Source organism: Eumetopias jubatus, unplaced genomic scaffold (assembly GCF_037043125.1).
Source record: "Eumetopias jubatus isolate StellerSeaLion01/CBP00866 unplaced genomic scaffold, mEumJub1_p1.0 scaffold_3, whole genome shotgun sequence".
NCBI classification, from domain to species: Eukaryota; Metazoa; Chordata; class Mammalia; order Carnivora; family Otariidae; genus Eumetopias; species Eumetopias jubatus.
Genome location: NW_028274809.1, coordinates 183,350,765 through 183,365,364, shown reverse-complemented (window position 1 = coordinate 183,365,364; position 14,600 = coordinate 183,350,765). Strand labels below are relative to the sequence as shown.

The following is a 14,600-nucleotide window of genomic DNA, read 5'->3' as shown; positions in this document are numbered from 1 at the left end:
AATGGCCACTGGGTGCCTGGGTGGCTCAGTCGGTTAAGCGACTGCCTTCGGCTCAGGTCATGATCCCGGAATCCTGGGATCGAGTCCCACATCAGGCTCCCGGCTCAGCGGGGAGCCTGCTTCTCCCTCTGACCTTCTCCCCTCTCATGCTGTTTCTCTCTCTCTCTCTCTCAAATAAATAAATAAAAATCTTTAAAAAAAAAAGAATATAAATGGCCATTAATATGAAAAGGTACTCAACATCAATATTCATCAGAGAATTTAAATTAAAACTACAATGAGAACACATAATGACCAGTGAACAGCAAAAATCAAAAGGACTGGGGCACCTGGGTGGCTCAGTCATTAAGCATCTGCCTTCGGCTCAGGTCATGATCCCAGGGTCCTGGGATCGAGCCCCGCATCGGGCTCCCTGCTCCGCGGGAAGCCTGCTGCTCCCTCTCCCACTCCCCCCCCCCCGCTTGTCCTCCCTCTCTCACTGTGTCTCTGTCAAATAAATAAAACCTTAAAAAAAAAAAATCAAAAGGACTGATAAACCCAAGTGTGGGCAAGGACACAGAGCAACATAAACACTCATACATTATTGGTGGGAACAGAATATGGCACAACCATGTAGGACAACTGTTTGGCAGCTTCTTATAAACATGCATCTATTTGTGCCAGGAGTTGACAAAATACCACCCACCCACAGGCTAAATCCAATCTAAAGACAGTTTTGGTTTGGGGGGGGGGGTTGTTTTGATTTTTTTATAGCCCACCAGAATGGTTTTTACATTTCTAAAGGGTCATAAGAAAAGGAACATGCAAAGGAGACCATACAAAGGAGACCTGCAAAGTCTAAACTATATTTACTCTCCAGACAAACAGATTGACTGTCCCAACAGGAAAAGGCTGCTTTGCCTCTCATTTACCCTATGACCCAGCAATTCCACTCCTAGGTATTTATCTAGGAGAAATGAAAGTATATGTTTACACAAAGACTTGTACTCGTTTGTTTATAGAAGTCTTGTTCCCAATAGCTAAAAAATGGTGGATGTGTCTAATAAGTTTATCCTAAAATTAACACGGAAGAGCAAGAAAAGACAATACTGAAGACAATTTTGAAGAACAGGAGAAAGGGGACCAATGGAAAAACTGCATAATCATCTGTAAAAGCCAATTTTTTTCCATTACACATTGTCTGCAAGGTAGTTGGTTTTCTTTGTGTGACTTATCACACAATATTTGTAGTAACTGTTAGCCTTTTTCCCCTGCTTAAATGTTAAAAAAAAAAGTTGTGGGGGCATCTGGGTGTCTCAGTCATCAAGCGTCTGCCTTCGGCTCAGGTCATGGTCCCAGGGTCCTTGGATGGAGCCCTGCATCCGGCCTCCTGCTCAGCGGGATGCCTGCTTCTCCCTCTCCCACTCCCCCTGCTTTTGTACTCCCTCTCTCGCTGTCTGTCAAAAAATAAAATCTTAAAAATAAATAATGTATTATAATATCTGGTAGACTTATTTCCTTTCCACTTTCAGCAAAAAGTGACTAAAAGTCTTTTAAATATGAAACTACCATCTCTGCTTTAGAAGGATATGAAAGACCATCTTAAAACTTAGACCATCTCTTTTGAAACTAGTTTTTTCAAAGCCTGGAAAGGGACAGTCTAGCTCTAGATCAGAATGTTACAGGTGAGAGAGTCTGTGTTCTGTGAACAGAGGTCTCGGTACTTGGATTCACCACAAGAAGATTTACATGAGGACCTGCATTCTAATGAAGACAGCTTGAAAGTAGCAAGTGCAAAGCACTTTATTAAAGCAGAAAGTACAATCTCAAGGTGGGAGAGCAGGCAAGCTCCCAGAGGTCTACTTGGCCTCTGGGTTGTTTTGGGATTGGATGTTACTGGGTCTCTCTGGGCTGGGAGGAGCTGTGATGGACAGTGGGGTGGTCTCTAACCTAGGGGGCTTCCAATCATTTAGGAAACTCCTCCCACAGGTTGGAAAGAGGAGTTTTTGACCCTACAAGGTTAGTATCTGTCAAGGCAGCCTTTCTCCAAGGGGCGGGGGGGGGGGGGCTCTCCCCACAATGCAAATGCATCATGAGTCTAGTCTTTACCCTGGGGCAGAGGTGGAAGAGAAGAGCACAAGTTCTGCACCTGTGGCTCTTTGGTCTGTCAACCACAAGGTCTTGGAAGCCACAAGGTCAGGATGTTGTGCTCCTGGACTTTTAATGTGTAGCTTATTTATCCCCATCCTTGCCTCCAGCTCATGTCTCTATCATTCCCTTTGAAGGACTTGGGACTCTGTCTCAGGGCACTCCTTCCACTGGTCCTAGCTTCTACCTAACAAGAATACAAAGCTAGAAATTTAAGAATGGGAAAGGTAGTCATGCTATCGGGGGCTAGAATACCAACACTGAAATATAAACATGAAAAAAAAATCACAATATAAATAATTTTGGACAATCCATGCCAACAGTCATCTTCATGAGAACACAGAATAGAGAACTACCTGTATTTTGATATGAGAAAAATAAGTGAAAGGTTACTATCAGACTTGATGTAAAAACAGTGATTGTCCACAATTCAAACCTTTTTCTCTCAATTTATCCATGAATGAAAACACCTCGCGAGCTAACACAATCAAAATGAACACAAGACAAAAAAGAGGGTTGGTTTTGTTGTTGTTGTTTTTAAGATTTTTTTAAGTAATCTTTCCACCCAACATAGGACTCAATCTCACAATCCCAAGATCAAGAGTCGCACACTCCAACAGAGCCAGCCAGGCATCCCAAGAAGAAGGAATTTTAAATCTATTACTAGCCTGACGGTGACACAAACTTTTTTCTAAAGGAGTTTGCTGTTGATAATTGCCTTAATTTAATGATCAAGAAAGATTAAAGTAACAGTTTTCTCAGTATTTCATGAATATCTTATAAGGAATATAAACTACTATTGAAGTTATCAATTAAAACAAATTATTAGTAAAGAGGCCAGAAACCAATATTAAACAAAAAAAACTATATACACAAAATAAGTTTATTTAATTGCTTGATTTAATTGCTTTTAAGTAAACAACTATTTTAAATGCATCTGTCAAATAAACAAGTACCTAACCTTTATTTTCAGGAAATTAGAGAAGCTTCCAATGGTTCTCTTCTTTTAAAAAAGGAAGACAGTCACAATAAAGCTAAATGAACATAGTTCTAGATAAAACAAGAAATCACAAATATTGAAAATCCTCTGTATTGTATTACTATACAATAAAAGCTGACATTACCAATAGGTACTGTTACCAAAAGTAGTATGCAAGAATGAAAAACACTAACTTAAAGTACAACTACTTATATTTCATCCCCCAAAGTTCCAAAAATTTACATTATTTTCTCATGGCATTTTTCTCTACTCCTTCATCGTTTACTACTGCTAAAAATGCCTGCTGTGGTTAAAAATCCCCAATAAAATAATGTATCATTCACTGCTTTATACTACTCCTTGTGTTCATGTCCAATTAGTATTAGCCTATCCTTCTTTTATCAAACTTTCAGCTGAACACGAAGCATTTACGAAGGTTAAACAATTAACTGGAATTCAGCTGTGGGAAAATGTGCTCTCATAAGGCAGCACGGTATAAACATCTCATCAATCTGTGAATGGAACCTCCTCAAGCTTTGCTCAAATCTACTTTGTAGTCAGCAACCAGTCCAGCAATTTTTAAACTCTAGATTTTTAAAACCTTGGGGAAAAAGTTTAGACACATATTAAAGACATCATGATGCTTCCATTTTGCTTAATACAGGAGTGAATAATTAGATTTTTTTTGTAATTGTGTATATCCTTTTCAGGCCGGGGTGGGTGGGGGGAAGAACTTACTTTGTTTAACTACAAATAAGGTCCTGTTTCAAATAAAGCAAAAATATACTTACAGAACTAGCATCAACATCACTATGGATGGCAACCGTCTTAATGCCCATCTTCTTGCAAGTTTTAATAACCTATTTTAAAATACATAAACATTATCTATTAACAAGGATTTGGATTTAAAGGGATTTAATAATAAAATTCACAAAGTAAAATGGAAAATAAGATTAAAATTCTACTCACCCTACATGCAATTTCTCCTCTATTAGCAATAAGAATTTTATCGAAAGTCTAAAAAGAGAAAAAACACACATAAGAAATTGTTACTCTCACTTTGAAAAACAAGCTTTCCCACAACACTGGACATGATCCTAAAAAACATTACTTCCTACAGTAATAAATATTATACATATGTTCATCTACAACCAGGTTGCTACTAAACTTATCTGGTAGGATCTGGCCCTATAACTACTCTGTAAAAGCATCAACTGATTAGGTTCGGTAAATCATAAGTGGACTATATAAATTCTCTTGCCAAAAGATAATCTTCAAATGATATTTCTGAATGCTAAAAAAATTTAAATAGAATTGCTTGACCACTTACTCAAAAATTTATATTCTAAATTCAGGGAAGGGTGCCTGGGTGGCTCAGTTGGTTGAGCGACTGCCTTCGGCTCAGGTCATGATCCTGGAGTCCCGGGATCGAGTCCCACATCGGGCTCCCTGCTCAGCAGGAAGTCTGCTTCTCCCTCTGACCCTTTCCCCTCTCATGCTCTCTCTCTATCTCATTCTCTCTCTCAAATAAATAAATAAAATCTTAAAAAAAAAAAAAAAACTAAATTCAGGGAAATTCTCAATGTCATGAGTTGTTTACCAAAGGAAAGTTTGATGTAATTTTTACACCATCTTTGTTGGGCATTAAATGATATTTTCAGTAACTCAGAATAGAAACTAATTATGCTTATATCCAAAGATTCCCAGACCAAGCAAGTTATGCTAGTTGAATACAATGTTAAGTTTGAATAACCATATTTTGAAGCAGCTGAGGCCTCATAATAGAGTAGTTCCATTCTGTGTGAAGAAGCTCTTAGAGACCTCAATTCTAAGCCCAGCTTTGCCACTAACAATAACCTATCTGACTTGAAGCAAATCAATCTCTGTAGGTCTTTACTCCCACATATAAACTGGTAACATTCTAAGGGGAAACTATTTAATAAGGTTCTCTTACTATTCTAAAATTGTACAGGCTAATCCTGTTAAAGAAACACACAATTACAAGTAATTTGGATACATTTTAGTACACAATTATTTCTGGGTTAGTAAATTGTTATAAGTTAAATAGAACTATAGAAAAAGTTTTAGTTACATTTCCAAAAGAAAGTTAAAGCTATATATGATCTTAAAAGTCCTCTAATATAACTGAAAGCAATATTTTAACCCAACAGGGAGTCACAATCTCAGCATTGGAAAAGGCTTTCAAAGTCTTGGTTTAACCTTCATGTCACACATGCCTTATTCCACCAAACTGAGACAAGCCTCTGCCTTAAAAATTGGTAAATTCCTAATCTGATAGAATCCTGAATCATTCAGAGTCTTGAGCAGATGGACCCTTAAAATACCCTAATCTCACCTCAAGCCTGAGACTGCAAAATCATCTGCCATTCGATACCCACATGGTCATGGTAAATCCCTGCTGAACAGTAAGAATATACAAGAATTTACAGAATATACAAAGAAAAAAAGTACACTTCTTTGAACCACATCTTAAAATGTACATTTTTATAAGTATTAAACAGATGACATCTGATAAAAACAGCACAGTGAAGTTATACATGCAGCAACTGTTACAGCAAATACAACAAATTATATAACATTACAAGGATTAAGAATTCCATCTTAATTTTTATCTGAGTGGCAGAATATAGTTAAGAGCCAGTCTGGAACTAAAGTGCCCAGGTTGGAATCCCAACACTACCATGTGTTCTTGTGTGAGCAAACGACCCTTTTTTTTCTCCTCCCTTCCAAGTTTTTACTGAATTCAAGTTAGTTAACACAGAGTGTCGTATTGGTTTCAGGAGGAGAATGCAGTGATTCATCACTTACATCTAACAGCCAGTGCTCATCACAAAAGGGCAAGCCACCCCTCTTGACCCTCATTTCTTAGTATGTAAGAGTAAGAGTGGCACCTGCCAAGAGAGGCTGAGAGAGCAGGAATCAACACCCTTCAAGTTTAGAGTAGTGCCCAGCATACAATATATTCTCAAGAGGTGTTCGCTACAGCTGTTCTTCACTCCTCTGGGCCACACACCACACTGTTTTTGACAAATCTAGGAATGTGAACCTACCGAACGGGGAAAAATCTGTATCAAAACGAGTATCTGCACCTAACGCGTCTTCTCTGTGCAGGGCTTGTGACAGTTAATTTTTCACACAACCGGACGGGGCCACAGGGTGCCCAGATGAAACGTTATTTCTGGGTGTGTCTGTGAGGGTGTCTCCAGATGAGACTAACATGTGTATCAGTGGACTCAGCCCTGTACACTGCCCTCCTCAACGTGGGTGAGCATTATCCCATCCATGGAGGGCCCGAGAGATAAAAAGTAGAGGAAGGGAGTGTTTGTTCTGCTTTCCTGATTGAGCTGGGTTATGGGTCTTCTCCTTTCTGGGACTTACTGACACCATTGGTTCCCAGGTCCTCAGGCCTTTGGACCTGGACTAGAATTACGCCACCAGCTCTCCTGTGTCTCTGGCTTGCAGGGCGCAGATCATGGGACTTGGCCTCAATTGTGAGCCAGCAGATCTCCATATTATCTCCTACTGGTTCTACTTCTCTGAAGAACCCTAATACAGGACTATTAATACCAATTAGTACACAAGCTAAATAAAGCTGACCATATCAATTAACTTTCCATACATAAGATATTCTTATGTATATTTATTTAAATATACATATATGATTCAGGGTTTAAAAGGTACCAAAGGTGATATACTATAGAGACACCCAGGTCTTTGCTCCAAAGGTAACTGCTATTACCAGTTTCCTGTATATTCTTTCAGATAAGCTATGATTATAAAAGAATATATATACAAATAAATTTATATCAATTTTAAAATTCCCTCCATATCAAAAATTACAGGGAAACATCAAGTGCATTTGACAACTTGAATGTACAATTTGGTGCCATCACAACAAAATGTGGTTAAGTGCTATAATACAACTACAGCCAAGAGGCTGTGGTCAGTGCCGAGAAGGAAGAGTGAACAGCATGTGCAAAGGCAGGGGCACTGAAAGCACAGGGCAACACTGAAAAACAAGTAATTTTTTTAAAGATACAGCTGGGGAGGGGGGAGTGGGAGGGAGAGAGACAATCCCAAGCAAACTCCCCTGACACGGAGCCCAATGCAGGGCTCGATCCCAAGACCCATGAGATCGTGACCTGAACCGATATCAAGAGTCAGAAGCTTAACAGACTGAGCCACCCAGGCACCCCAATGAGTAGTTTTTAATATAGCTGAAGCACAAAATACGTGCAGGGGAGTTGTAGCAAACAAAGCTAGGGTAAAAAAAAACAGATTATGAAAGGACTTATATGCCATTTAAGGAATTGGACTTTATCCTGTATGTGGAGAGTCACATGTAAGGCACTCTAAAGGTATTCTAAGGGAAGCAAAACAACCTTTAAATCAAGAACCTAAATCCTGAAGACAGAAGGGCTCTCAGGTACCATGAGAGATAAAGAAGGACTTTTGCAGCAGTGGTTCTATAACTGTGCTAATGAGGTCACCCATGGTAAGAAACACAATGGATATTTCCTGAGGATTTTTTTTTTTAAGTTATCTCCTCTTAATTCCATTCTCTATCCCTCCTTCCTTCTTTCCACATACTTGTATCTTCATAGCTAGGGTCTAAAACCACCAAGGACCCTTCACTCCATTCAGAGCCTGAGAGAAAGGCTGAGCTGGCCCGTTCCCCTGGGTACTTGAAGGAATGACCACAGAACTCCACACAGTCCCTTACCAACACTTCCTTTTTTTTTTTTTTTTCAAGATTTTATTTATTTATTTGAGAGAGAGAGAGAGACAGCGAGAGAGGGAACATAAGCAGGGGGAGTGGGAGAGGGAGAAGCAGGCTTCCCGCTGAGCAGGGAGCACGATGCGGGGCTCGATCCCAGGACCCGGGCATCATGACCTGAGCCGGAGGCAGACACTTAACGACTGAGCCACCCAGGCACCCCCCTTACCAACACTTCTGACAAGGAGTCTACCACAATGGGTAAATCTGCCTCAGGAGAAGCCCAGGCTTGAGTTTATAACCCACTTACACTTAACTATCTGTGGATTTTGAGCCTGTTTCCAAATGTACAAAACCGAGTTGTTAAGACTACTATTAAGCAGCGGCACCTGTGTGGCTCAGTCGGTTAAGTGTCTGACTCTTCTCAGCTCAGGTCTTGATCTCAGGGTTGTGAGTTCAAGCCCCACATTGGGCTCTACACTAGGCATGGAGCCTACTTAAAAAAAAAAAAAAAAAAAAGACTAATATTAAGCATTAAGCAACTGACATTTAGGACACATGCTTTCTACATGCCAGGTACCAGGACACATTCCTTCTGTGCACTCTCTCATTTCATCCTCACAAGAGTCCTAGGAGGTCAGTTGAGAACATTCCCAATTTACAAATGAGAAAACTAAGGCTTGATGAGGCCAACATCTGCTTAAGTCACTTAACAAAGTTCACAGGGGTAAAGCCAGAGCTCACACCCAGATATTCATGTCAAAACACACCAGGATGTAACATGATCAATGGTACAAGCTTTAAACACTGTATTAATAATTATAATTTATAAACAAATTAAGATCGCATTTGTCATGCCAGGCATGCCGTAGTACTATCCTGGCTCACCCTAACTTAAGGCCTACTACAACCTCCTGGTCTTTTTCTAAGCAGATCACTATTAAATCTTCCCTATTCTTATGAACATACCTGAAACAAGTTGACATGTTAAGACTCAAATTGAAAAAATAGTATTTTTAGTAATTAAATTTTACCTGATTTCGACTGGGTATGAGTCGCTGATAAAATGTGGAGTGAAAAAAGGAGTCAAAGGCAAGTTCAGATGACAATCAATTTATTTAACAAATAAAGATCAGATCTACCTGCATTTAAAACAGGAACAATAAAGGAGAACAAAGAGTACAGTATTTAATGAATGGCCATAAGCAAGAATTCCTAGAAGTAGAAAGGCCCTCTGCATGAGGGCAAGCCTTCAGTTTGGTCTGAAAGTCCAACACCAGTAACCACCACTAGGTGCCAAAAAGTATCATAGACTTTGTCAAGACTGAGCACACTACACAGTTTCTCCACAATTACCTCAGGAAAAGGTACAGCAAAGGAGATGGCAAATGATGTGGGGAACAAAGGCAAAAGAAATATAGAAAAAAATTTAACTTCCTTACAACTTATGGCCCACTGACAAGTGCTTGGGACAGGCAGAGTGACCTTCCTCCAGGAATTCAACTGCCTCAATATCAATACTTTGCTAGAAGCAAAAGGCAACCTTAGCTTGACATCACCCCACCCCCAGTATCCTGTAAGTCTTCTTTAGTATAAAAAAAAAAAAAAATCCCTTTGAAAATTTCCTTTATCTCTACCTCCCACCCCAAGATACCTGTTAGCAATCATCCTCCAAACATGTGGCCCACTGATATCCACCTGAAGGGTCTCATGACTAAGGTTTTACTAGACTATAGTATATGACGCTCAAGGTCCTAGAAACCTAGCTTCCAAATTCCTTAGACACTTCTGCTATCCCTAAGCCCCTCCCAACTTGAAAGTATATAATCAGTTCCTCCTCGCAACCCCAGTGTAGCTCTTTCTGCCCACGGGTCCAGTCCCCCTGCTTTCATAAAACCATTTTTGCACGTCTCAAGAATTCTTTCTTGACCATTCGCTCCCAGACCCCAACATCTCACATCGGCAAAGATAGCAGGCAGATCCGATTTCAGACATTTACAACAAAACATGTACCTTAGTAGATTCCAAGGAGAGGGGAGGAGCTCTTTAAATTTCCTAAACCGACAGTTATATATACACTTATTTTTAGTAATTATCAATGGCCACCAATGTGAGGGGTGAATTAGCTATTATTGTAAGCTCACTATGAGGTTATGGCAAAAACAAATCTCAAACCAAACTCCACCACACATACATTTATGAACAAAAATAAAAAGGATCTTAAGTGGGGCACCTGGGTGGCTCAGTTCTCTAAGCATCTGCCTTCGACTCCGGTTGTGATCCCAGAGTCTTGGGATCCAGCCCCACATTGGGCTCCCTGCTCCGCAGGGAGTCTGCTTCTCCCTCTGCCCCTCACCCCACTCTTGTGTTCTCTCTCTCAAATAATAAAATCTTTAAAAAAAAAAAAAAAGGCATTAAAAAGGATCTTAAAATTTGCTGGATAAGCTCAGGGAAGGCTCAACTTCCTTCACTCTGTAATGCTCCAACAGAGTGCATGAAAGTTTCACCTGAGGCAAATACATCAATATTCTGATTTGGCTAGCCATACTGTCAGACTCAAGCTATGGAGAACCCCCAGACAAGCAGCTAAACACAGGACATCATTTAGGGATCAAGCATAGGTTCTATCTTAAAGGTAAAGAATGGAAAGCCAACTAGACTATTACATTCTGCTACTTCAGCAGCTAAGAACTGATATTAATACCCAGAACACGTATCTTGCCTTTCATCAATGACAGCCCATTTCTAACACCTATTATACTAATGAGGAAGGCTACCAGAGTTAACAGGGAGAAAGATAGCTGAACCCTTTGTAGTATACTATACCGCCCCCACACTGGAATATGACCTCTAGTACAAGTACTAGCTAACCACCCCCTAGAGTGTTTCTAGTTAGGACAGCTCACTACCTCTAGATTGGAACTCAACATATGTGTCCAGAAATGCACAGACATACATGCATCCCAAGGCATACTGTCTATGCTGAAGTTTTCATATTAAACCATGGATTTCAGGGCACATGTGTGGCTCAGTCGGTCAAGCATCCAACTCTTGGTTTCAGCTCAGGTCACGATCTCATGGGTCATGGGACAGAGCCCCACGTCCGGCTCCATGTTCAGCAGGGAGTCAACTTGAGATTCTCTCCCTCTACCCCTCCCCCTATTCACTCTAATAAATCTTTAAAAAATTAAAAAACATAAATTTCCTAACAGGGAATTAATCACAGCTAATTCATTTGGACCAGTGCTGTCCAATAAAGTAACCACTAGCCACAAAAGGTTACTGAGCTCTTCAAATGTGGCTAATCAAATCAAGTGCCAGAAGTGTAAACTATACACTAGATTTAGAAGGTTGAATGTAAAGTATCTCACTGATACTTTTTATATTGATTATCTATTTAAATAATACTTTAGAGTTAAAACATACTATTAAAATTTTTTAATGTGACTATTAGAAAATTTAAAATGGTATGCCCTGCAATTGTGTCCACATTATACTGCTATTGAACTATGATGACCCTTTCTTCAAGCCTCCAGAATTTTTTAAGATTTTATTTATTTATTTGTCAGAGAGAGAGAGAGAGAGAGAGTGAGCGAGCGAGCACAAGCAGGGGGAGTGGGAGAGGAAGCAGCAGGTTCCCTGCTGAGCAGGGAGCCGGATGCAGGGCTCGATCCCAGAACCCTGGGATCATGACTGAGCCACCCAGGTGCCCCAAGCCTCCAGATTTTTTTTTTTAATTTTATTTATTTATTCATGAGAGACAGAGAGAGAGAGAGAGAAGCAGAGGGAGAAGCAGGCTCCCAAGGAGCAGGGAGCCTGATGTGGGACTCGATCCCAGGACCCTGGGATCATGACCTGAGCTGAAGGCAGACGCTTAACCATCTGAGCCACCCAGGCGCCCTTAAGCCTCCAGATTCTTTTGAGTAGTTTTATATACTTCAAGAGATTATTTAGAAGATACCTTCGCTACTTCATTCTCAAATAATCATTCACCAGTTCTACCTTCATGATATTCAACTTGAACCATCTCCTAACCAAAACTCCCTCCTGCCCTCTTTGAGGCCTTCACTGTCACAAATTATGTTTTATCTCCACAATCACCACTTCAAAAATTATCAATTTCAATAGATAATCAATATAAAAAGTATCAGTGAGATATTTTAAATTCAAACCTTCTAAATCTAGTGTAGATTTTCAAACCCCGTTCTCATATTATAAACTTCAACCATTGACCTGTATCAGGATTTTCATTGGAATTCCCTTGTCCCTTGGGGTGCCTGGGTGGCTCAGCCGTTAAGGGTCTGCCTTCGGCTCAGGTCATGATCTCAGGGTCCTGGGATCGAGCCCCACGTCAGGCTCCCAGCTCCGCAAGAGGCCTGCTTCTCCCTCTCCCACTCCCCCTGCTTGTGTTCCCTCTCTCGCTGTCTCTGTCAAATAAAATCTTTAAAAAGTTTAATCAAAATCTCTCAAATGCCCAGAATTTAAGAATGTTACATTATTCCGCTGAAAACAAGGTAAACACTATAAATTTATTCAATTTTTGGTATAGATACCAAAATTTAAGGCTCTGGTTGTGGCCCACAATGAGAAAAAGGAAGATTGAGCACCTATAAAACCTATGATGTTAGAGCAATAATTATACATTAATAAATTTAATCTGTCCAGTGAACACAGCATGGAGGTAAGAAAGTAGAACCATTATAACCTCGCTATTCAAAGTATTTAAGTACTTACTTTTTCATTAGAATCATATCCTGCTGAACAGAGACTACGGGACACCATGAAGTGCTGTCTTGGGTAGTGTGGAACATGCTACAAAAAAAAAAAAAGTGATATAAATTACAGATACTTGATGGGCTTTAAAAATATTTTTTTAAGGTAATTCTTCCAGTATGCTTCTACCTAAAATATTTTATCAATATATGGAGTTCTAAGCCACATGCCATAACTGTAGAAGATAAATCATTAACTACAGTCCTATCCCTTGGGCACACAAGAGAAACCTAAAGGCATCAGAAGGATCTGTAGAAAAGTAAAGTAAGAAAAAAAAAAAGAAAAGAGTCAATGGGTCAATCTTAATTATAGAGAACTGCTGGTTACCACAGGGGAGGGGAATTAAAGAGTGCACTTATGATGAGCACTGGGTGATGCATGGAACTGTTGAATCACTATACCGTACACCTGAAACTAATATAACACTGTTAACTGGAATTTAAAAAAGGTCAATGGGTTAAATAAAATTTGAAGAAAGGTTTGATTATGCAGACTGACATGGCAGGATCATAAGGTCACATACCACACAGAACTTTATACAACATAAAACAAGAGTCTTGGTCTTTCAGGGGCTTCCATTTTAACAGGGACTGGAAAATAGTATTTTTTGTTTGCTGATGTCTTGAACATGATTTATTTTTTTCTGGTACAGTGAAAAGGTAATAGTAATAATCAATTTCACCTCTAATCCATTATTATAAATGTGGAAAAAATATATCTTAAGGCTTTAAAACATGAAGAATTGTCACTAATAAAATTGATAGTCAAAGGTTTAAGAAAAACAATTTACCCAGTAGTCACTGATAAAGCTAGACCCCCCCCAAAAAAAGAAAAGAAGGTGGTGGAGAGTGAAAAACAACTAGTACTACCCCTTAGAACTTTCTAAGAGGACAACGCATTTAAGCAAATGTTTATAGCAACATTTTTCAATAAACTCAGATTCATATAATTTGTAAAGCATCAAGTCCCAAATTACAAAATGTAATCTTAATACAAAAGTGAAGGTTACAGGGGCGTCTGGGTGGCTCAGTCGGTGAAGCAGCTGCCTTCGGCTCAGGTCAGGATCCCAGGGTCCTGGGATGGAGCCCCGCATCGGGCTCCCTGCTCAGGGGGAGTCTGCTTCTCCCTCTCCCTCTGCCCCTCCGCACCTCCCACCCCCACTTGTACTCTCTCATGCTGGCTAGCTGGCTCACACACACTCTCTCTCTCTCTCAAATAAATAAAACCTTTTTTTAAAAGTGAAGGTAAAAGATACACTTTATACAACGAAGCCCACAGTACCAAGTAAAAGACTAGTTAAGAAAATGGTCCGAGACTGGAAAACTCCGAACATCCTCCCTTTTAAAGACGGAAACTCACTCTTGCACACCTTCACACATCCCTGTAAGTACAAGAGTATTAGGCCCAATTTTAAAAAATAAGTAAACGGAGTCTAGAGAATTTTAATTTATCAAAAGTCCTCAGGCTAGGCTGCAATGGTTGCAAGATTTAAGCATAGGTCTATTCAAAGCATTCTGGAGCTTATTTTGAGAAAATAAAAAATAACGGCACCTCCCACATTAACACCAATGTCTCTGCAAGGACAGGATTTGAGGAGGAAAAAAAAAAAATTTACCAGGAGGGTCTCACCACTCTCTAGGTGTCCAAATAAAAATTCAGTCTCCACTGCCTTCAGCTGAACAGCTGTAATTTAGCAACTTTACTCCTACATCAGACTTAATAGGATAAAGGCAATACTTCTTTCCTGGAAAAATCAGGTCTTGTGTTTAGAGCCTCAGCCAAAGCAGGAAACAAACTAAGAAAAAAATTCTAAGAATAAAGAAAAGCAAAAGCTCCCAGGGAATTTCTCAGATTTACTCTGCTGCAAGGCACCACTAGGATATTTACACAAAGTAAATAGCATACCAGCTTCCTATCCATTTTACAAAATGTAACAACAAAATAGTTTACATTTTTACAAATGCTCCCTAATACTGTAAGGCA

At 39.7% G+C, this 14,600-nt stretch overlaps 1 protein-coding gene across 2 annotated transcripts in view; it reads right to left on the bottom strand.

Annotated features, from left to right (window-relative positions):
* PCCA (propionyl-CoA carboxylase subunit alpha) overlaps positions 1 to 14,600 on the bottom strand; it is a 393,065-nt gene that overhangs the window by 366,643 nt on the left and 11,822 nt on the right. For both annotated transcript variants that reach the window (XM_088021889.1, XM_028112036.2), the window contains exons 2-4: positions 12,579 to 12,656; positions 4,076 to 4,123; positions 3,898 to 3,966 (exon numbers count right to left, since the gene is read on the bottom strand). In XM_088021889.1, coding sequence (XP_087878015.1) covers positions 3,898 to 3,966; positions 4,076 to 4,123; positions 12,579 to 12,656 — 195 coding nt within the window. The remainder of the gene's footprint in view (positions 1 to 3,897; positions 3,967 to 4,075; positions 4,124 to 12,578; positions 12,657 to 14,600) is intronic.